General features: G+C 36.9%; 1 protein-coding gene, 1 non-coding gene and 1 pseudogene across 11 annotated transcripts in view; 1 reads left to right on the top strand and 2 right to left on the bottom strand.

Annotated features, from left to right (window-relative positions):
• IFT81 (intraflagellar transport 81) overlaps positions 1-24,230 on the top strand; it is a 209,924-nt gene that overhangs the window by 154,757 nt on the left and 30,937 nt on the right. For all 10 annotated transcript variants that reach the window (XR_015722332.1, XR_015722331.1, XM_087857367.1 and 7 more), the window contains 6 exons: positions 3,063-3,191; positions 4,908-4,997; positions 14,738-14,824; positions 15,832-15,903; positions 15,988-16,073; positions 21,060-21,105. Coding sequence is in view for 8 of the 10 variants with exons in the window: in XM_087857367.1 (XP_087713493.1) it covers positions 3,063-3,191; positions 4,908-4,997; positions 14,738-14,824; positions 15,832-15,903; positions 15,988-16,073; positions 21,060-21,105 (510 nt within the window). In the remaining 2 variants the exon portion in view is untranslated. The remainder of the gene's footprint in view (positions 1-3,062; positions 3,192-4,907; positions 4,998-14,737; positions 14,825-15,831; positions 15,904-15,987; positions 16,074-21,059; positions 21,106-24,230) is intronic.
• On the bottom strand, positions 13,013-14,130 carry LOC123780437 (large ribosomal subunit protein eL43 pseudogene; annotated as a pseudogene).
• On the bottom strand, positions 13,338-13,439 carry LOC123780561 (U6 spliceosomal RNA). Its single transcript, XR_006776449.1, has one exon. It is a non-coding gene; the product is annotated as a U6 spliceosomal RNA (small nuclear RNA).

The raw sequence follows: 24,230 nt of genomic DNA, 5'->3' as shown, positions 1-24,230 counted from the left end.
TCCTGTCTTTGGTTTTTCAACAATTTTACTATGATTTTCCTAGGTTTTTCTTTATTTATCTGGTGGGGTCTGTGAAGCTTCTTAAATCTGTGGTCTTAATGTCTTTTGTCAGTTTCTGAAAAGTTCTCAGCCAGTATTTCTTTAAATATTATAATCTCATCCTCTTCTCTCCCTTCCCTGAGCTACAGTTAAAGTTACATATATGTTAGGCTTTTTCACTATTTACCATGTATATTATGGGTTTTGTGTTTTGCTTTTTTTTTTTTTTTTAATTTGGTTATTTTTAGAGAGAGAACATGAGCAGGGGGAGGGGCAGAGAGAGAGGGAGAAAGAGAATCTTAAGCAGGCTCCACACTGAGCCCATGATGGGGCTCAATTCCAAAACCCTGAGATCATGACCTGAGCCAAAATCAAGAGTTGGCTGCCTGGTGGAGTAAGATACCCAGGTGCCCCTGTTTTGCCCTCCCCCCCACCATTTTCCATTATTTTTGCTCTCGGTGACTTAATATGAATTTTTTTCTGCTGTGCCATCTTCTAATTCATTAATCTTTTGTGTCTAATCTGCTATGTAATCTATGTATTGAATTCTGAATATCACTTATTACCATTCTCAGTTCTAGAATTTCCATTTTATTTTATTTTATAGATTCCAGTTATCTGTAACATTCTCCAACTTTTCATTTATTGTCTTGAATATAATAATCATAGCTATTTTAAATGTTCTACCTGATAAATTCATCTGGGTGTCTGTTTCTATTATCTGTATTTTTTCCCCTTGATTTTCAGACATTTGTTCCTGTTACTTTGCTTACCTAGTACTTTTTTATTGAATGTCAGGCTCTGGAAACACTTCCTTCCTTAAAAGAACATTTGATTTTTTTCCTCATAGATCATCTTGGCCCAGTTTTACTAAAGCTGATATTTTTCTCTTACTCCTAAGATGCAGCCCTTATACCTGAGGCAGAAACTCTACTCCCAGGAAGTAGTCCTTAATTCTTGAGCCTAACCCTTACTCTTGGGTTATGACCCTTACTCCTTAGGAGTAGTCTTTCTGGGATTTCAGCTGATAGTCTGGAGCAACATACTTTGACTAGTCTTGAACTCCTACCTCTGTCTCCCTAGCACTATGAGATACTGAAGTCTTTGCCCAGTTTTTTAGTCACCCATCTACTGATTTCCACTTGGTTACTAGGAGCCTTACCCTCCTTGTGCACAGCTTAGGATTTGGTAACGCCCAAAGAGGAAATTGCATACAGAATTCTGAGCTAATACTCTATAGTTCTCTCTACTCCTTTCTAAGGAGTCTTAATTTTATTGGCAGCCCCAAATTCCAGCTCTTCTTCCATTCCCTCTCTCCTTTTCTTTGTTTCCTTTTGGTTCTTCCATCCTGTTTTGAACCCTCTCCAATCAGGTCATTGTGCTAAAATTTCTCTTATCAAGATCACCAGTGCCTCACACTGCTAAATCCAGTGAGCAGTTCTTAGTCCTTTTCCTACTTGGCCTATTAGCAGTGTTTGACATAGATCACTCTACTTCCTCTTCCTTTACTTATCTTCTAGTAAACTACACTCTCCTTGTTTTTCTCCCTTACTATCACTCCTATACCTACTCCGTGGCTGATTTTTTCTCATTTCTCCAAGGTCTAAAAATTGGAGTTCCTCAGGCTTAGCCCTTGGATCTCTTCTCTTCTTTTACTCCCTTGGTGATCTTATCCTGTCTCATAGCTTTAAAGACCTTCTCTATGCAGACAACTCCCAACTCTATATCTCTAGCCTAGATTTCTCCTCGAATTCCAGTCTTATAACATCTTGACCTCTTACTGAATATCTACTAGACATTTCAAAATTTTTAAATGTCCCAAACTAAATTTCCGATCTTCATTACTCCCTCAAACCTGGTCTTACTGAGTCTTTCTCATTTCAACAAATGGTAGCTCCATCCCCTCAGTTCTGCAGGCCAGAAACTTTAATCATTCTTTACCCCTCATTTTCCCTCACACCCTACATCTAATCTGTCATAATATATTGTTGCATCTACCTTTAAAATAGATACACAACCACTTCTCATTACCTCTACCACCACCATCTGGTTCATGCTGCCATTATCTCTAACCTGAATTATTGGAGTAGTCTTCTAATTGGCTTCCTTTGTCCCTCTATAGTTTGATCTCAGCACAGATGTTAAAGTGGCCATTTTAAAATTCCTTTACTCTGAACCACCCAACAAGTCTCCCATCTCATTTAAAATAAGCCCAAGCTCTTTCATTGGCCTAAAAATAAAGTAACCATATAATTCATCATCTAAAGTAGAACACTTTTGAAAATGCGAAGGACGATAGGCATTAACTGAGACTGTTCCAGCAAATCATCTGAGTCCTGTATTATCCCTCCCGCCAACCTCATTCTCGCTCTGTTTTCGGCTCCATCAGTATCTTAGCTATTTCTTGGAAAGAACATGTCTTTTGCACTTGCTGATCATGTGGAGATCTGTATGACTTGCTCCCTCACTTCATTCGGGCTTTGCTCAGATGTCATCTTCTCAGAAAGACCTTCTCTAACCACCCTGTTATTTAAGATTCCAACCCCACTCTCATCTCACACGTTATGTATTTTATTTGTCTACATATTGCTTGTTTACTTTCTCACTAGAAGTAAGCTCTGTGAGGGAGGGTTTTTTTTCTTTCCCTGTTTTGTTCACTGCTGTATATCTGGTGCTTAGACCTATGCTCAGCATATTTAGGTATATAATAAATATTGGATGGGTGAGTGAATGCAAATATATTGATCACTTGAGAATTCATTTAGTCACCAAATATTTATTGAGTGCTAAAATTAGAAATACTATGCACCCAAGGATACCAAAGTAAAATTTAGTGCAAGTTTATAACATATAAAGGTATGTAATTATTGTCAATAAAATTTATTATTTATGATTCTAAGCTAATTTATTTATAACTTTATTGTTATGTTTTAAATCTGTACACCTCTTATGGAATCATCGAGGTTTAGACACCCATTTTGTGGCCCCCATTTTTGACACCTACTTTTATTCTTTACTTTCAGCAAACTATTGAAGAGAAAAAGGGTATATCTGGATATAGTTACACCCAGGAAGAGCTAGAACGGGTATCTGCACTGAAGACTGAGGTTGATGAGATGAAAGGCCGAACACTCGACAACATGTCTGAAATGGTGATTACGCTTGATTTTTTTTTTTCTTTCTTTCTTTCCTTTTTTTTTTTTAGATTATTTATTCATTTATTTGTCAGAGAGAGAGAGCACAAGCAGGGGGAGTGGCAGGCAGGGCAGGCAGAGGGAGAAGCAGGTTCCCTACAGAGGAAGGAGCCCAACACAGGACTTGATGCCAAGGACCTGGGATCATGACTTGAGCCAAAGGCAGACGCTTAACCGACTGAGCCACCCAAGCATCCGCTTGATTTTTTTCCTCAAAGACTCTATTTATTTATTTGAGAAAGAAAGTAAGAGCCGGGTGGGGAGAAGCAGAGGGAGAGGGAGAAGCAGACTCCTCGCTGAGCAGGGAACCCTATGCGGGGCTCAATCCCAGGACCCTGAGATCATACCTGAGCCAAAGGCAGACGCTTAACCAACTGAGCCACCCAGGCGCCCCGATTACACTTTTTTTTAATAGTTTTTTTAAATTATGTAGCTAGAGGCAGATGTTTTTGTGTTTTGTTTTGTGAAACACTCAAATTTTCATTTCTGCACATTGTTTACTTTATATTCTTTCATCTATCTTTAGCAGTCTCTTCTGAATGTTTCCGTTCTAGTAAGTTGTTTGACTTGTCATAATTTATGCATTTTTCAGGGCTCTTTTTCCAAGGAAACACGATGGGCTTATTAAATACCCTATAGAAATATGTATTGAAATGCCTGCCTTATCTTTGCGGTTTTTGAAGTGTGTAAAAGTTACATTAAAGAAAATTTTAAAGAACATTAAAGAAATATTTAAGATTAAAAATAAGTTTTCCCAAATCATACCACTCTAACTAATAAAATTACTTCATTTTTGTGTCCTTAGTATCTTTCTGTATTTGGAGCTGCTGTTCAGACTGAATACACTGGTGCAGCTTCATCAGACATTAAAATGTTGAAATCTTTCCTTCCTTATTGATAAATAGCTGCTGCCTCAGACTTCAGAGTACCCACTTCCACCTGTCTTTTCCACATTGGTCATTTCCCCAGAACCCTCTGGATCTCACTGCAATCTGACTCTTAAAAAGCAGAGGACTTCAGGGGTGCCTGGGTGGTACAGCAGTTAAGCGTCTGCCTTTGGCTCAGGGCATGATCCTGGCGATCTGGGATCGAGCCCCACATCAGGCTCCTCCGCTATGAGCCTGCTTCTTCCTCTCCCACTCCCCCTGCTTGTGTTCCCTCTCTCGCTGGCAGTCTCTATCTCTGTCGAATAAATAAATAAAATCTTTAAAAAAAAAAAAAAAGCAGAGGACTTCAAGACCCCATTAGTCTCTATGGCTGGTGCCCATTTTGATTGGTCATTACTTATATCCTTTGGGTTATTATGTATTTTGAGTATCGCTCCATCATGTTATGTATATATTGTATAATCTACATAATTACGTATTTTTTAATAATACAACATGATTGTAGTTGTATTCAGGCAACTTTCTAATTTGTTTTCATCATTCAATGTTAGATTACAAATATTTTCCCATATGGTTTGCAGTCTTAATAACTGACCTTTTGAATAGTTAAATGCTATTCCATCTAACTGAAACAACATTTACTAAATCATTTCCCCATTGTTTGGTTTGGAAGTAATTTACAGTTTTACTCTTTTATATAACACTTTAATAAATATATTTATGCATGTAGTATTTTTGCTTTTTTGAATTATTTTTTTAGAGCTCATGTATTTTGTTTAAATGACAGGTAAAAAAACTGAATTCACTGGTATCTGAGAAGAAGTCAGCTCTAGCCCCAGTTATAAAAGAACTACGACAGTTGCGTCAGAAATGTCAAGTAAGTAAATTTGATTTGCTATACTTTTGCATCCTATCTTGTTCAGATGTACTAGTTAGAATCCTGAATATTTTACTTGGGTAATTTATGGAAAGCAAATTATTATTGTTGTTGTTATTATTTTGATATGATTCCACAAAAGAGTAGTAATGTGACCTATGAAGTTTTTTGTTTAATTTATGCTGTTTGTTTTGTCAAATTATCAGGGGAAAGAGAGAAGGAGAAGGAGGAGTTTAAGCTGAGATTACAAGTGGAGCTAGATTAGATTTTTGCTTTAAATCTGATGTATGTCAGAGCTATAAATATGAAGTCACATTCTTCTGTGGCCAGGTAAAAGCTCAGAGTCTGCCAATGAGTGGTGACAAGTTAACTTTAGATTAATGGACTTGCTTCACTGGGGAGCAGGGCCAGGGGCAAACTACGAAAGCTTATGATAAGTGATGAAATACCGTTGCCTGGAAGCTGATGCTAACTGCCGCTTTGAAGCTAAACTGTTAGAAGGTAAATGCCCTCCACAAATCCAGATCAGATGGCCTCCGCCATCTGACATTAGCAGTTGTTATTTTATCACTCTCCGTGTAGTAATTTTAGGTTTGAATGTGGGTTGTACTGCATGTGCCTGAGTATGGAACTATAAAATTCTTCACGAATGCCATCCATCAGTCAAGGGAGCAAAGTGAAAATCATATCATTTCCTTTTTATAGAAAATGTCATGGGGTCTGAAACAGGTTTAGTGACTTATCCAAATAGACAAGTAGGCAGTGAGAGAGTTACAGCTTGACTCCAGCATCTGTATTATCTTATTTCACATCTCCTGCTCATTCCATTACACACCACACTGTCATCACAAAAGAAATGGAAGAGACAAGTCCCTGTTCCCTGGAGTCCATACACTCATAGGTGAGATGAGACAAAATTCAAGAAAGACAAAAGATAACCCAACTTAAGAACAATATAGATGGGGTGCCTAGGTGGCTCAGCTGGTTAAACAGTTAAGTGTCTGCCTTCAGTTCGGGTTGTGATCTCCTGCTTAGTGGGGAGCCTGCTTCTCCCTCTCCCTGTGCCCCCCCCCACTGCCACCGCTTGTGCTCTCTCTCTCAAATAAAAATAAATAACATCTTAAAATATATATATATAGAAAAGGGGCACCTGGCTGGCTCCCTTGGTACAGCATGTGACTTTAATCTTGGTGTAGTGAATTTGAGCCCCATGTTCCCATGTTGGGCATAGAGCTTACTAGGAAGGAAGGAAGGAAGGAAGGAAGGAAGGAAGGAAGGAAGGAAGGAAGGAAAGAAAAAAGTGTAATCAGAATCATACACTTAACTGATAAGGAAAGAGGAAGCAAGTGATGTGATTGTTAGGAAGGAACAGTTTCAGAAAGGGAATTTTTGAGCAAGGTTTTGAGATTAAGGACCTCAAGAGTTGTTTTCGTTGTTACATTCTAATCCATTGATTTACTTAATGCTTTTCTTGAGTAGGCAACTTGGAAATAAAAGGGACTGGTTATATGTATTTCTAGTGATGAAAAAATTTCTTCCTAAGAGTAAGCTGAGAAATCTATTTGTAAATATTTCTTTTATAAAATTCATTTATATTTTAAATGAGTTTCATTGAAAGGATATTTAAGACAGTAAAGGAAATGTGCTGTCATGGAATTCCAAGGATCAGAACCATAATCTGTCTGGAACAGGTAGAGGTACTATAACCAGAGAGCATTTTTGGGTCAGGGAAGTTTCAGGAATGCTAGCAGTGGGAGCTTGTGGATAATGATGATGAATGCAATAGTAAAAACATTTATTAAGTGCTTTCTATGTTCCAAGCATTGTTCATATCACACTCTATGACCTTTTTCTCTATATATTTTGTGTTGAAGTTTTCACAGCTAGCTGCCCTATTTTCTCTGCATTTTGTATTTAAAATTCCTGGTGCAGCTCTTCTGTTTGGGGGGCAGATTTTCATGCCCAACTATCTCACAGACAATGGTCTATCCTCAGGTCAGGTCAGGGGTCCATCCTTAACCTAACCAGCTATGTTCATGGGTAAGGACAGGATGAGAAGAAAGGAGAGTGATATGGTACCAAGTATGGCTGCCTAGAGAATTTTCCTTCTGGAGAAGCTATAGGTATGTCAGGGACTTTAACTGACATCTTTAGTATACCACCTGTTTTCCTATTAGTAACAGCTGAACAATGTTCATCTTTGCATTTTAGCTTTGTCCTCTCATATATACTTTTTTACATGGTTGGAATTTTAGTACATACTGCTAGTTACTTTAAGGTTCTATTCAGACAACGTAGATAGAATGATTAAGAACATGGACTATAGATAACCTTGGGTAAATGACTTCATCCCTATAAACTTAAGTTTCCTCATCTGTAAACTAGTCTCTTCTTATAGGGTGGTTGTAAAGATTGAATGAAATAACACATACAAGGCACTTTGCAACAATGGCAAATACATAAGAACTTTTTAAAAAGTATCATTATAATTATTAAAGATAGTTTTAAAAGAAGAGATATTATTGCCTTTCAACCAAATTGTTTTCTAAGTAAACCATATACCATATCTTAAGTTCTGTAAAGTCATTTATTATATTAATCTAACCAAACCTGAAACTCATTTTCATGTGATTTAACTAGATTTCTCTGTATATGAAGCACTGCCTACATCTCTCATCACAGAGAGATGTAGCTATCTTACCACCATTCCCAAATAATGCAACTCTCCAGTTCTTTTCATACCCCTTATCATCAAGTCAGAGAGAGTACCTAAGCCATGTCAACATTTTCATCTCTGTCTTCTGCCATGTTGAAAACTCACACTGCTAAGGGCAAACACTGTATGATTCCACTTACATAAATTTGACTAAAGTAGTCACATTCACAGATACAAAGTGGAATGGTGGTTGTGGGGGATGGGGGAATGGAAAGTTAAGTGTTTAATGGGGCAGGGGTTTGATTTGGGAAGATGAAGAGAGATCTGGAGATGGATGGATGGTGGAGACAGCTGCACAACAATGTGAATGTGCTTAATGCCACTGAACCGGACACTTAAAAAATGGTTTAAGTGGTAATTTTTATTTTATGTATGTTTTACCACAATAAAAAAATCTTTTTTTGAAGATTATTTATTTATTTAGAGAAAGCACAAGTGGGGTGAGGGGCAGGGGGAGAGGGAGAGAGAGAATCTTAAGCAGACTCCCCAGTGAGCGTGGAGCCCAATGTGGGGCTCAATCTCATGGCCCCAAGATCACCTGAGCTGAAACCAAGAGTTGAATGCTCAACTGACTGAGCCACCAGGGATCCCCTAAAAAAAAATCTTTTAAAAAGAGTAGGAGGTGGGCGGGTGCCTGGGTGGCTCAATCAGTTGGGCATCTGCCTTTGACTCAGATCATGATCCCAGGGTCCTGGGATAGAGCCCCACATTGGGCTCCCTGCTCAGCAGGGAGCCTGTTTCTCCCTCTGCTGCTCCCCCTGCTTGTGCTCTCTCTCACTCTCTCAATTAAATAAATAAAATCTTAAAAAAAAAAGTGCAGGACTTGTCTATATTTGCATTAACTGTTGTTGTTGTTGTTTTTTTTAATATTTGAGGTCAGTGTGTTTGGTGAGTGCCTGATGTTCATTTTGCTTATCTTCATATGTCCATCTCCTGCATCCATGTATAGTTCTACTTTTATCCAGAAACCTTTTGTGATAAAAAGTATACTGAAAAAAAAAGGCTAGCCACGTCATTGATTATAAGCTCTTTGCAAATATTAACTGAAATTCTTAATTGTTCTCTACTTGGAACATTATTTTTAACTTGTTTGAGTGTACTTACCACTCAAAACTACATAGATATATTGGTAAAGTGCAGGACCATTTAAAAATATATTATACTAAGAAAATATATACTTCTTGCTTTAATGGGCAACTCAGATATTTAGGAAATTTTTTAGTGAAGTGTTATACATTTCCTCTCTGTTGTACTTGCATGTTCTAAATTTGAATATTAACAACGGTCTGAAAAGTAGGGTATCGTAACTCAGATGTATAATTTACATTTATCTAAATCTTTTATAGTCCCCTAGAAGTAGAATAGGATCTTGAAAAGTTTCATGTTTGTTTTCTTAGGAGTAGTTCTATAAATTGTATGTAATTAAATGTCATAGTACATATAATTGCTAATCTATGAGAAAAGCTAAAATACTCAGAGTATACAATACGATTATTGATTTCACTGAAATATTTCTTATTGATCACTTTTTCTTATAAAAGTAAATACATGTGCTGGGTAAGAATTCAAACTACGAAGAATTGTTTAAGGAAAGAATAGAAATTATTTCTTTCTCTACCCTCCCCAGGAGTAAAACGGTCCTTATGTGTTTTCTAGAAATTTTCGGAGAATTAATGAATGGATAATTATTTATTGGCTGCCTAAAGTTTGTTCTCTATACCTTTATTCTACTCTCTAAAAGGACAAAGACCTTTTTTGGTGGTAGGAGACAAAATTCATTTCTGATTTTAAGAACAAAATTTCTGCTTCCTTTTATTTGCATTTGCCTACTTTTGCCCATCTTTTGCTTTTAGTTTTTTGAAAGTTATCATGTTTTAGGTGTGTCTCTAAATAGGTCTTGAATTGGATTTATGTATGTGATATAATCTGAAGGGTTTGTTTTAATTAGTAAGTTTAGCCCATTTATATCTATTTGATATGCAGACGTATTTGATCTTAGTACATTTTATGGGTAGCTCTTGATTTTAAGGCCTATTAAAAAATCCTGTTTGTCCTCTCATTCTCTCTCTCCCTCTCCCTCTCCCTCCCTGTGTGTGTTTCTGGCTTGTGGTTTTGTTCTGGTGGTTATATTTGTAACTCCACCATTAATCATCCATTTCTGTAGGTAGTATCTATTAATCCCCACTGTGAGCAGTGACAAAATTAGTGTATTTCCTCTTCCTTCTCCCTCCCTTCTCTCTCCTTTATTAGCATCTGATTTTAGTCAATTTTATTGTCTCTCTTACTGTTAGCCTTTATACTTTTAATATACTTATATTATGACTTGATTCATCAGCTTTAAATTATATCCTTTGATATTCTCCCACCCATCCCCAGCAATTAAGAACTGAGGAAACCAGCATATTTGTTCTACCTTCCACCTTCTTTTACCTTTCCTTTCCCTGCAGGTTTTGTTGTATCATTTCTACATTGCTAAGGCCTGTAACATTTACATTCAGTTCTATTTCCCTGGTTCCCACTTTTGTTTTCAGGGTTCAACCTGTAATTATTAGATTCAGTACTCATTACCAATACTTTCACTGCCCTTTTTCCTAATTTCTATTGTCTGTGATTTGTCCGCTAGGAGAATCCTCAAAAAAAACTCACAAGAACAATATTCCCTGATGAGTTCTTGCATGTTCTAGAATTTCTTGCCTTATATATTTAAAAAACAGCTTGATTTGAACATAAAATCTTTATATCGTGCTTTTTTTCTTTGAGAATTTTCCAAGTATAACTCTACAATCTTCTAGGTTAAGTGTGGCCATGAAGAGATAGGAGGCCAACCTAATTTTTTTAGTGCCTTTATCTTAAAAAGAGTATGTCTTTTCCAGTTGTTGAGTACTGGGTTCTCTATGCGTTCATCAGATCAAGCTTCTCAAATGTATCATTTAAAACTTCCTGGTGAATAGGTAGTTGTTTATGTGTATAGAGTTTCAGTTTTGCAAGATGAAAAGTTCTGGAGGTCGGTTGCACGACAATGTGAGTGTACTCAGTACTTACCTGTACATTGAAATATGGTTAAGATGGTATGTTTTATGTTATTTTGCAACAATTAAGAAAAAGATTCCTGGTTTTAAAAGAAAAACCTTCCTTGTAAATTATTTATTTTATCATTATTTTTTACTCTGTTTATTCCTGCTAATGCTTTTTGTCTGCTATTAACGTAAGTACGCCAGCTTTCTTATGATTAAGATTGCTTGGTATATCTTTTTATTTGTTTTCTTTCAGCTTTCTGTGCCCTTACTTTTGTCACTTGTCTTATAAACGGCATATAGCTGGATCTTGTGTGGGTGGTTTCTTCATTCAGTTTAAAACTGTCTTTTGAATTGGTGAATTTAATCTCATTTACATTTACTTTTATTATTGATACATTGGGATTTATTTCCCTTTTGTGCATCCTGTTTACCGTGCTGCTTCTTTCCTGCCATTCATCGCACCACTCTTTCTTTTTATCTTCTTTATTCCCTTTATTCCTTTTCTGTCTTGTATTCTGATATTGTTTACTCTTAAATGTTTAACGTCTGTTTTCCTGACTTAACAGTCTAAATTTAATCAGCATCTCCCAAATGATCCAGGGACCTTAGAGTAATTTAACACCCTCTCCTGCCTTACATGTGTGTTGTTATCCTCTGGTAGGTTGTTTCCATTTTATTTCTTCGTCTCTAAAAGCAGTTGTCATGGTGGTCATTGCTTACAATGACTATTTTATACAGTCATTTCCTGTTTAGATTTACCCACATATTTAACAGTTCTCACCATTGCTGCTTGTATGTTGATCCTTTCTACTGGATTCTGTTTTCTTCTTCCTGATAAATTTCCTTGTTTTGTTTTCTTGTAGTAGTTCTCTCCATAAAGAATCATTACCATAAGTAAACCATCTTTTTTTTCCCCTTAAATAGTGGCTTGCTTATTGCTTTCTGGTTTCTCTTGTGTTGAAAGGTCTGCTCTCAGTTTAATTATCATTAAAGATACTGGTAATGTCTTCCCTATAATTGGTTGTAATATTTTTTTCTTTGTCTTTGGTGTTGTCCAATGTCACTACCACGATCTAAATACAGATTTAGTTTTATTTGCTCTGCTGGAATTTGTACTTTTTGTCTTCCATTAATTCCAGGAAAATTCCACATGATATCTTCAAATATTCTCTCCCTGTTCTTTTTAGTCTGTTCTCCAGGGACTGCTATTAGATGCATGTTAGGCATACTTATCACTTCCCTATGGGGATAACAGGGGGTGTCTGTCCCCTGTTGCATGACTTCGCCTTCATATTTTTATCTTTTTGTGTCTCTGCAATGAATTTTAAATAACTTCTTCATCTTTCTTTTTATCTTCTGAGCCATGTCTAGTCTTATATTTATGCCATTTAATTTTTAATTTCAACGACTTTTTTTCATGTTTGTCTATTTTTACTCACTGTGCTTTTTTTTAAATCTTTTGTTTTCAGTTCCTCCTTTATAACTTTATTTCAAGCATATTTATTTAATAGGTTTATTTCTACTATCCAAGGTTCCTGGAGGGGCTGCGTTTTGTTTGTTTGTTTGTTTTTTAGATCTTCTCATCTTCACTCATAAGGATTGATTGTTTCTGTCTTGTTTCCGTGTATGTTTATACTTTTGGTTTGTGAGCTTATCTTTAGTAGGGTTTTGTCTTTTGAATCCCAGCAGCTAGGATGGAGGGTGTGTCCCTCCAGAGTGGCTTTGTAGTTGGCTCTGCCAGGTGTTTTAGGAATATCACCAGCTTAGAGCTAATTTTGAATTAATATCTCAGCTTAGCAGTTCATGTAGGTAAGGGTAAATTCAAACCCAGACCTGCCTGATGACAGGTCCCTTTCCTCCAGTTGCCGCTGCAGCAGCACAGGTGCATTTACTGGTTAGTTTAGCCATCAGACTTACAGAGCAAAAAAAAAAAAACAAAAGGCTGTCATCTTCTATAGTATCTTCATCTCATTGAGAGGCCCAGCAGCCACAGCCTCTGTTGCCCCTTCTCCCATTTAGGGTGTGTATGACTGTCACCCATGAGAGCCTTAGGTACCTGTAGGTCCCTTTGATACAGAAAAGTCACAGCTCCTTTTTACTACCGGTTTCCTTTTTCCAATAAAAATTAGGATTTTCATTTCCAAGCCTCTTTTGAGAAAGCAAAATTAATGCAATGAAAATCAGAACATCTAATTAACAAATTTAACAGCAAACCAAAGTAATTTTGATGCATAAGTTAGCCCATTTGTCATAGACCAGCAGTGTTTCAAATGGTAGAGCTTCTACCGGTCTTTCAGTTCCTTCAGACGTTCCTGTGAGGGCAAAAGTGGTGCTGTAGGTCCGGGCCCCACCCACTACAGTTTTCACGTAGGAACCACAGTGCCAGATCCCTACTGCTTTTCTTTTCATCTTGGTTTTGCCACAGGAGGATCAAGTACTTCTCGTGCTGGCTTATTTCCGTCTTCATCAATTTCCTGAGGGAGACACCATAACAGGTCCCATATTTACCGATGATTCTGACCTTCTTGGTGTGTTTAGCCTTGTCGCCACAAACTAAGTCTGGGCCCAGGAAAGAGCTCCCACCAGTTTTGTTTTTGTTTTTTCTTTTTTAGTATGGAACGCTTCACGAATTTGCGTGTCATCCTTGTGCAGGAGCCATGCTAATCTTCTGTCATTCCAGTTTCAGTGTATGTTCTCCACAGCAAGCACCCCACCATTTTTTTCTACTGTGCTAGTTACCCCAAACCAGATGTAGTCCCACACAACAAAGGAAGCACACACAACATTACCCATTTGTGTTAACTCTCCTGTTCCCACAGAAACTGCTATGTGAAACCAAGGTCATTCTGAGGCTGGCTTGCTTCAGTCCAGGCCTGGTGTTAACCCTTTACACCCACGCTGAAAAAAAGCTTGGATTCTGTGGGGTTCTCCATTCTAACTTTCCACTCTGTCTTCTGCCCTGCCTGAATATTAGAATCCCTCCGTTACCAAGATTGACTGCTCCCAGCTTCCTTCACCAAGGGCAGGCTCAGGGTGCCATCCTTTGTTTCTGTCCCTGGTAATTCCTCTTACTTCCTTGAGAAGTTCGTTTCCACTCTGCATTTGAAAAGATGTTTACTCCACCTTATCAAGTATATGCAGATATTTTTAACATTTCTAAGTATTTATAGAAGATTTTCAAGTTATCTAACCCAAAATATTATATTTGAAGAAACTTTGAAACTACTCGAACAGCCTGAATTCAAATTCTGATACCCCTTTTCAGCAGTATAATCTTTGGCAAGGTCCTTGGCCTCCACGAACTTTCTCCCAGCATGGTGTTGGTGATATTAATACCTACCTCAAGGGGTTGTGGTGAGATTGAATCACTGACAAGGGTAAAGCTCAGAGGCTCTACCATGGTGTCCAAATTTCTGACCAAGTCCCTGCCAAAGATTTCAGCATCTTCTCCCACTTCCCAGACATACTCCAATATAATGAACTACTTGTTCGTCTTAAATTATTCTTCTTTCTGCCTCCCAAGCTTTCATACATAGTGTTCTTTTTTCCTGAACATTCTCCTCCCTTGTGCACCCTCGCCCCTAACTATTATACTAATCCTTCATCCCTCAACTTAGATATCAGTTTCTCTATCCCTGCCGATCTCCAAGCCTGGGTTAGGTCCTATGAGAGCCCCGCGTTCTCCTATAACACTTATATTTGCCCATGATAGCTGTTTACTTCTCTGAACATACTTTAGGGGAAGGATTTTGGCTGTTTTGCTCACTGTTGTATCCCCAGCTCCTAATAAAGAGCCTGGCACACAGCTCAATACATGGTAGCTATTATTTTTATCAGCACCTTCATCTGTCATAATTCTCAAATGTCTGATTGTTGTATAAATAACTCTTAAGTATGCCAAGAAGCTTAGAGTTAAGTTACAAGACCGACAAGGGCATGCATTGTTTCAGAGCCACATTTTAGGCCTTTGTTTTCCACCTATTCAATCATTTATCCTTTCATTTTAGGAACTAACCCAGGAGTGTGATGAAAAGAAATCTCAGTATGATAGCTGTGCAGCAGGCCTCGAAAGCAATCGATCCAAATTAGAACAGGTAAGAAGAAAATTTTTATTTTAACAATTTAGCAGAAACTGCCTGTGCATGCATGTTTTCATTACACCAACATCAAAAGATTTCCAAATCTTTATCCTTAGCCCCTGAGCCAGTTTCCTAAGCTCCAAAGATCTTTATTTCTTCAGACTTGATGCGTACATACTGAATTCTCCATCTGTACCACAACCACCAAAGTCCGGGCCCTCATCATGCATCTCCTAGCCTGCCACAGTAACCCAGACGTGCTCTTCCACCTCCACCCTCGCCTTCCTAAAGTTTTTTCTCCATAGAGAGCCAAAGAAACCTGTAGAAAACTTAAGCCACCTTCCACTGTCTTCCCATTGCACTTAAAATCTAACTTCCAAACTATGGTCTGCAAGGCCCCCCGCCTCATGAACTTCATGTCCATGTGCTCTGCTCCTCATCCACAGGGCCACAGTCATACTTGCCGCCTTCCTGCACATCAAACAGGCCAAGCTTGTTTTCACCTCACGGCTTTTGCTTATCCTCCTCTCTCTGGGACACTCTGCCTCCATCTCTCCTTTTCATCATCAGGTCTCAGCCTAAATGCTACCTCCTCCTAGAGGTCTTCTCTGATCACCCTACCTAATGTTGCCCATTTGGTCACCCTATCACATTCTACTGCTGACTTTTCTTCATAGTACTTATTCCCATCTGAAACTACCTTCATTACGTGTCTCCTTGTTTATGTCTGTTTCCTCTACTTGAATGAGGGCAGGAATCTATAGTCTTGTTCACTGCTGTGTCCCCAGCACCTAGCACAGAGTGGGGCACACAGTAGGTACTTAATAAGTGAATAACTGAACCTGTAGGTTTTAGAGTGATATGAGTAGTCTCTAGAAAAGATTTCAGCGTAGTCTATTATGGTAAACAAAATTGTAATCACAAAAGAAGAGATTACACTGATGGTATTTTGTTGTATGTTTAAACAGTATTTGATTATTATTCTTTCAATAATGTTGCCCGTTTAAAATTATATATTGTAGGAAGTCAGGGGACTCCGTGAAGAATGTCTTCAAGAAGAAAGTAGATACCATTACACAAATTGTATGATTAAGGTAAAGCAAAGAAAATGGATCAAAAACCTTTCTGAGATTTTTCTGTTTCAAGGACTTAACCTATAACTTGGTCTTTCCACTTAGAACCTAGAAATACAACTTCGTCGAGCTACTGATGAGATGAAGGCATATGTCTCTTCTGATCAACAAGAAAAAAGAAAGGCAATTAGGCAAGTAATTTTGTTGTTTTTGAGTTACTTAATGTTTTCACCTATAGAAGTTTTTTTTTTCAACTAAATTTTTTATTTAAATTCCAGAATAGTTAACTTACAGTGTTCTATAGTTTCAGGTATGCAATGTAGTGATTCAAAATTTTTATACATTACTTGGTACTCATCATGATAGGTGTACTCTTAATCCCCATTACCTATTTCACCCATCCCCCACCTGCTTCCCCTCTGGTAACCATCTATGTGTTCTCAATAGTTAAGAGTCTGTTTCTTGGTTTGTCTCTCTCCCTCTTTTTTTGCCTTTTTTCATTTGTTTTGTTCCTTAAATTCAACATATTAGTGAAATCATACGGTATTTGTCTTTCTCTGACTGGCTTATTTCAGTTAGCATTATACTCTCCACCTCCATCTATGTTGTTGCAAATGGCAAGATTTCATTCTATTTTATGGCTGTCGCCTATAGAAGTTTTATAAACAAAATGGAATTACTAAATTACTAAGATTGGGAGTACTTAAATAAGCAGATACTAAGATATTATTTAGGATTAAATCTTGTTAAACATCTTCCTGATAGTCCAGCCCTAGTAACTAAGTAGAAAACCCATAATTTTCTTGCTGGCTTGCTTACTTTTTTTTTTTTATCATGGCAAAAAAAACATATAACATAAAATTAGCCATTTTTGCCAGTTTTAAGTGTATAATTCAGTTGCATTGATCACATTCACAATGTTGTGCAATGATCACTAGTATATAATACCAACCCTTTGTCATCACTCCAAGCAGAAACTCTTGTAATCATTAAACAATAACTCCACATTCTCCCCTCCCCAGGAATACATATAATTTCATGGTTCCTTTTTTATAAGCACTAAGATTGGTCTATTTTTAAACAACCACATGGCCCAGACTGTAGTCATCTGCCTGCTCATTGTGTAGTGTATGCATGTATTTCAGCTAGAAGCTGTGTGTTTGCAGTGTGCCAGCCTTCAAAACAAGGAAGGGTGTGTAAATACCACTAGTCCTTATATGGTGATTTTTTTGGTAATCCAAGCTTGCAGCATACTGTAATAAATCAAATGCTGCCTGGGAAAAAAAATGCATTTATGGTTGAATTGCTAGCTGTGACAAAATGCAGTAATTGAACAAGATAATCTTTCTTTGCCCCTTACCACAGTTCAGATATTTCATTTTTACCATCCAGTAAGAACTCAAAATAAGGATTCACGTTTATTCTAGATTGCACTTGAGATTTTTAGTGGCATTTATATTAATGTTACAAAAAGGAAATCTAATAAATGGAATGTTGCAGAGTCTAATTTTTTAAATATATAATGCCCTGGAATGCAAGCCAGACTGAACATGTCCTATAAATAGAAGAGTATTTCTTCTAATACTCTGACATGTTACACATATTTAATGTACTTATTCACATTCTTTCACTGAATATAACCTTTGCTGAAATAAATCTGTATGGTCAATGGTAATATCTTACAAATGTGAGAAGTTACTTTTATCCTTGACAGAAAAGTTTTAGAAATTAAGTTCCATTTCTTCCAAAGTTACAATATAAATAGTAAAGAAGGAAATATTGCCCCTGAACTATTGGTTTTCTGGCCAGATAGTCTTCTTCATCATTTTAAAATACATCCTAAACCTTTACCATTCCTTTGTTTTCCTATAGAAAAAATATTTTTCCCTGGCTAGAGTAATACAGAGGAATATTATTTTTTTAATATATTTTTTAAAGATTTTATTTATTTATTTGACAGAGAACTAGAGAGCGCAAGTAAGCAGAGCGACAGGCAGAGGGAGAGGGAAAAGCAGGCTCTTTGCTGAGCAGGGAGCCCGATGCGGGGCTCGATCCCAGGACCCTGGGATCATGACCTGAGCCGAAGGCAGCTGCTTAACCAACTGAGCCACCCAGGCGCCCCTACAGAAGAATATTATGAATAAAATGGAGTTAATTATACTCTAAATTCACAGATACATGTTTAAAATATTGTTATTATTATTATCATTTTTATTGACACAATATTTTTATTGTTATCCCATTTTCTACTTTTATGATACTTTTGAATAAGACCAAAGGTCTAAGGAATTAGCATGGTTTTGAAAAATTATCTGCAAATTTTAGTTTTATTTAGAGTCAGGATGTTTTATTTTGAAATACTAAAGAGGGACTCATAAAATTTCTTTCTAACCTGGTTTTTCCAATTCTGAGTTTTGTGACCTTGGGCAAATCATTTCCTCATCTATAAAATAAGGAGAACAATTTATACCATCAAAGATCAAGTTAAATATAATGCATGTAGCAGTGTTTTAGAAATTATGTAGTATGAGCTCCTGGAGGACAAGGACTCTGTCTTGTTTTCTTCCTGAAACCCCAGGGTATGCTTGGTATATAACAGGTGCTCCATAATTATTTCTTGAATAAATTCATCAAATAAATTTAAAAATTACATATTAGTGTTGTATGGTAAAAGAGCATGAGCCTTTGATTTCTTGATTAAATATAAATGGAAATTCTAAAACAGTTTGGACATTTCTCAGTCCTAGGGTAATAAATGAATTATTTAGAGCTATCCAAACTTGGGGTACCTGGGTGGCTCAGTTAAGCTGCCGACTTTTGATTTCGGTTCAGGTCATGATCCTCAGGGTTGTGAGATCAAGCCCTGTGTCAGGCTCCACACTAGGCATGGAGCCTGCTTAAGATTCTCTCTCTCCATCTAATCAATCAATCTCTCCCCCATCCAACCAGTCTCTCCCCCAATCAATCAATCAATCAATCCGAACTATATCAATAAGTTCTTTTTAAGGAGTAAATCATTTATATTCTCCTAGCTGTTTTTCACTGGAGAGCTGGAAAGATAAACAGTTTGACTTAGTGTCTCATAAATTTTAAGGTCAAAATAAAGGTTCATCAAAATTGTATTTGTTCCCTTCCACCCTCATTTCCATGTCTAAATTCTGCCTTCAATCCAGCTCTATAAGGACTTTGAGTACTTTTTTTCTTTAAGATTTATTTATTTATTTGAGAGAGAGAGAGAGAGTGGGAACACGGGGAGGGGCAGAGGGAGAGGGAGAGAAAGTCTCAAGCAGACTCCACACTGAGCCCGAAACCCCTCACAGGGCTGGATCCCAGGACCCTGATATCATGACTTCAGCCAAAACCAAGAGTCAGGCGCTTAACCAGCTGAGGCACCCAGGCGCTCCAAGGACTACGAGTACTTTTTATTCCCATTCTCTCCAGTCTAGTCATATTTACCTCCCTTTTTGCATGAATGTGGATCGTCCTTCATTTAAGCTGCTAGAATTTCTCTTTGTGGTTTATGATTTCTTAGATTTCCAGTTTTGTGCTGTTTAACTTCTTACTACAGTGTAGCTTTACACAGAAATACTGTCTTTCTCTGTGTAAATTTGAGGTCCAAAGTCTCTTTTATCTTCTTTGTCATTGGTTCCTTTGTCCTCTCCTTCGATCTTTGTCCTTAACACTTTAAATATCACTTTTTGTCTTATGGAGTATTACAATATAATTATACTTTTGGGGCTTCTGGCTGGCTCAGTTGGTAGAGTGTGCGAGTCTCGATCTTGGGGTTATAGGTTCAAGCCCCATGTTGTGTGTAGATTACTTTAAAAAATTTTAAATCTTAAAATATATATCTGTATAATTATACTTTTGTTTAAAAACTCAATACAATGTTATTTGTATTTTTTAATTTTTACTTGAAAACTACAGGGTTTTTTTTAGTTTACAAAAGATATGCTTATCAAAACAATAGTAACCATTGTGAAGTACAGTACACAAAAACTGAATGTTGCCCACATTGTCATGCCTCAGAAATACCTATTGTTAATATTTTGGTGTAGGGGCACCTGGGTGACTCAGTCAGTTGAGCATCCGACTCTTGATTTTGGCTCAGGTCATGATCTCAGGGTTGTGAGATTGAGCCCCGTGTCGGGCTCCAGGCTCAGGACAGACAGAGTCTGCTTGTCCCTCTCCCTCTGCTTCTACCCCCACTTGCACTCTCTCTCTCTCTCAAATAAATAAATTTTAAAAATATTTTTTAAAAATAAAAATAAATAAAAATATTTTGGTGTATAATTACTCCATATTCTTTTCCCATGCATTTGCTGATGTGTGTGTGTGTGTGTGTTAGCAAATGCATGGGGAAATTTTATGTGTATGTATACAAAAATCAGGTTAAACTACATATACAGTTTTTCTCTTAATTATATACCTAAAATTCTCTCTATTTCGGTATTTATAGATCTATCCCCTCCCTTTTACAACTCTATATTATTCCTTTGAATGGATGTACCATAATTTATTTAAATATTTCCCCATCTATTAACATCTAGTTTGTTTGCAGATTTTCACTGTTATAAGCAATGGTGAATTAAATAGTCTTTACATTCATCTTAAGTTACCAGAGTTTTTCTTGTAAGATGACTTCCTAGAAATAAAATTGCAGGGTTAGATGTTATTTAATGTTTATTTAAAATGTATATCCTTTCTCCTTTCTACAAACCTCTTCAAAAATAAAGTGTGACTAGGGTGCCTGGTTGGCTTACTCGGAAAAGAATCCGATTCTTGATCTCTGGGTTGTGAGTTTGAGCCCCACGTTGGGTGTAGAGATTACTTAAATAAATTACAACTTAAAAATATAATAAAAAAATAGAGTGTGCCTTAAGCAAAAATGCATTACCATTGTTTTAAGTGTAAATTAACCAGAAATAGTACTTAACATTTTAATTCTCTTAATTTCTTATGCGGTGGTTTGTGAGTTTTTCTCCATAAATTACTGTTTACTAGAAGAACAGACTAAAGATGGGGAAAGAGAGTGTAATGGTTTTCATTCTGATTCCAATACTCTAAACTGTCTGTATTTTCTACTATATTTAGATTGATAAGTTAATTTATAATTTAGTTGTATGATCAAATCAATTGAAGTAAATTGAAACTAAATCATTATGTTGATCCCCTAGGGAACAGTATACAAAAAATATTGCTGAACAGGAAAACCTTGGAAAGGTAAGAATGTATTATTTATTTTTTTAAGTGTGTCTTAATTTAGGGTTTCAGTACATGGTTTTGATATTGTCATTCTTTTTAAAAGGTTATAGTACAGTTTTCAAAGGGAAATTGGATCTTTCTTAATCTCTTGCAAAGATGAAGACTCTAGGAATTTATGTGTGTGTGTGTGTGTGTGTGTGTGTGTGTATGTGTGTGTATACAAAAGTGAAGGCATGTGGATTTTTGGAGAAAAATCTGGTTTTATTTAACAAGGAGTTTATGAGAAGGTTCTGGATAAGAAACAAAACTGCCACTTGTAATGAACTACAAGTTTTCAAATAATTCTCAGGTATCTCTTTATGAGATAAGTATAAATTTATTTATTTAATAAACACAAAGCTCATTACTGTAATCCAGACACTGTTCCATGCCCTTTACAAACATTGATTCATTTAACACAAATAATCAAAAAACCTTCCTTGTCATATTCAACTCCTTCCCTGCCAGTCTTATGAAAGCAGGAGTACATAATTAAGTCTTATTTTCTCAGTTCTCCAAACCACTCCTAGTAGAAGAGGTGGAAGATAGTAAAGGCCTTGACCACTGGGGCTTAAGTGACCCAATTCATTGATTATTTTGATTGGCTTCATAAAGCAACACATTTTGACAGTAATTTTAAAGACACCAGCTCTGTCGTGTTTTTTTTTTTTAAGATCTATATTTAGCAGCAACTCAAGACTGGTGTCCTTATTTATATTTTCTTTTTTTTTCTTTTTTTTTTTTTTTTTTTGAGAGACAAAGAGTGCAAACAGCAGGGGGAGGGGCAGAGGGAGAGGGAGAGAGAGAGAATCTTAAGCAGGCTCCAGGTTCAGCACAGAGCCCAGTGTGGGGCTCCATCTCATGACCCTGAGATCACAACCTGAGCCAAAATCAAGAGCTGGAGGCTCAACCAACAAAGCCACCCAGGCACTCCTCTTTTTTTTTCTCTCTCTTCTTTTAAGATTTATTTATTTATTTTGGTGGCAGAGGGGCAGAGGGAGAGGGGGAGAGAGTCTTAAAACAGACTCTGCACTGACTACAGAGCCCCACGCGGGGCTCAATCTCATGACCCTGAGATCACAGCCTGAGCCAAAACCAAGAGTTGGTTGCCCAACTGACTGCGCCACCCAGGCGCCCCTTTATTTACATTTACTAGTTTGAATTATTTTAAAAAACGTACATGTATCTATGCTTTTACATAAGTGCTGAATTAGCTCCCATAAACTTGTAAGTAATATTCTAAAGTTAAACTCCAGGGAAAAAATGGTATGGAGAAAAACGGCATAATTATTTTTTTTCCAAAGATTTTATTTATTTGAGAGAGCTAGAGAGAGAGCAAGAGCAGGGGGAGAGGCAGAGAGAGAGAAACAGACTCCCTCCTGAGCAGGGCGCCTGATGTGGAACTCAGTCTGAGGACCCTGGGATCATGACCTGAGCCGAAGGCAGACACTTAACTGACTGGGCCACCCAGGCACCCAACAATGGCATAATTATTAAGTAAACTTTTGTAAAGTCTTTTGAAAAAGACTCTTAAAAAAATAAAAAACGTATAAGAGACATTTTTTATGGAAAATTTCAAGCCTATATAAAAAGTAGAGGAAATAATGTAATGAATTCATGTGTAACCGTCACCCATCTTCAGTAATTAAACTCATGACCAGTCAGGTAAGTATCTGCCTTCAGCTCAGGTCATGAGCGCAGCATCCTGAGATCGAACCGCACATTGGGCTCCCTGCTCAGCAGGGAGCCTGCTCCTACCCCTCCCTCTGCCCCTACTCTGGCTTGTGCTCTCTCTCTCTATCAAATAAATAAATAAATAAATAAAATCTTTTTAAAAAAAATTAAAGGAAACCTTAAAGCTGATTCCTCCATTTTGTCAGAGAAATTTTGAATTCTGTGCACTTTCTTCCATTTATGGGATGACATGCCATACTCAAAAGGAAAAAAAGAAATAATTTCATGTTTGAAAGCATATATTTGAATCAAGTTGTAAACATTCACTAGAGGCTTTTGGGTTTTAGGATTTAGAATGATTGTCGATAATTAGCTTTCATCCAAACATTTCATATATTACATAATGTATTTTTTCATATGAAAACATTCCTCTATTTCTTTTGTTTTGAAAAGTATGTGGATGGATGCTTTGTGTAGAGAAATATTTATCAAACCTGAATCCTTTCAAAGATCCAAATGTAATTGCTAAATCTGAATAAAGATTATTCTTTCCCCTTCCAGTGTGGTGTTTTATTGCAGGATCTTTGCAAAAACTGGTAGTAGCAGTATGACAAGTGTATTTCAGCAAAAGGAACCACTGATTAGCTCAGCCCCCAATTGTCAGTCTGTATCATTTAAGAAACAAAGTTCCTCAATCCTCTCATTGCTAGAGTAGATCTAAATTTTTTTTCTTTCCAAATGCTCTTTCTTTTTTTTTCATTTTTTAAATTTTAAATTCAATTAACATATAATGTATTACTGGTTTCAGAGGTGGAGGTCAGCGATTCATCAGTCTTACATAATACCCGGTGCTCATTACATCACATGCCCTCCTTAATGTCTATCACCCAGTTACCCCACACTCCCACCCCTCTCCACTCCAGCAACCCGCAGTTTGTTTCCTATGATTAAGAGTCTCTTATGGTTTGGCTCCCTCTCTGGTTTCGCCTTCTTTTATTTTTTCCTCTTTTCCCCTATGATCCTCTGTTTTGTTTCTTAAATTCCACATATCAGTAAGATAGAGTAGATCTAAATTTTTAAGGAAAACACCAAACCTAGCCTTTCAAAGTGATGATAGCCTAAGCCTTCCAAACCAGCATAGACTGGACATCCGCAGCCCTCCTCAGGCCAGCTGGGTTTCTGGAATTAAACCAACCTATAGTGCTACAATTCACACTACCATATACTAGAATTTGCCTTACCAAGAACTATGGAATACTGTACTGAAAGTTATAACTCCCCTCAGCCCCACTATATCACCTCCCCTTTAAAGAACAATGAAATCTGTGAAAAGTATTCTTGTACATTACAACTATCAACAAAATAAATGTGGCGTTACTGTATCAAGTGACAGTAACATTAAAAATAAATTATATACTAAGGTAGTTGTA

Source organism: Ursus americanus, chromosome 30 (genome assembly GCF_024610735.1).
Source record: "Ursus americanus isolate L20-20 chromosome 30, mUrsAme1.1.p, whole genome shotgun sequence".
In the NCBI taxonomy this organism is placed as follows: Eukaryota; Metazoa; Chordata; class Mammalia; order Carnivora; family Ursidae; genus Ursus; species Ursus americanus.
Note: the sequence above shows the minus strand (reverse complement) of the source record. Positions and strands in the feature narration are given on the sequence as shown.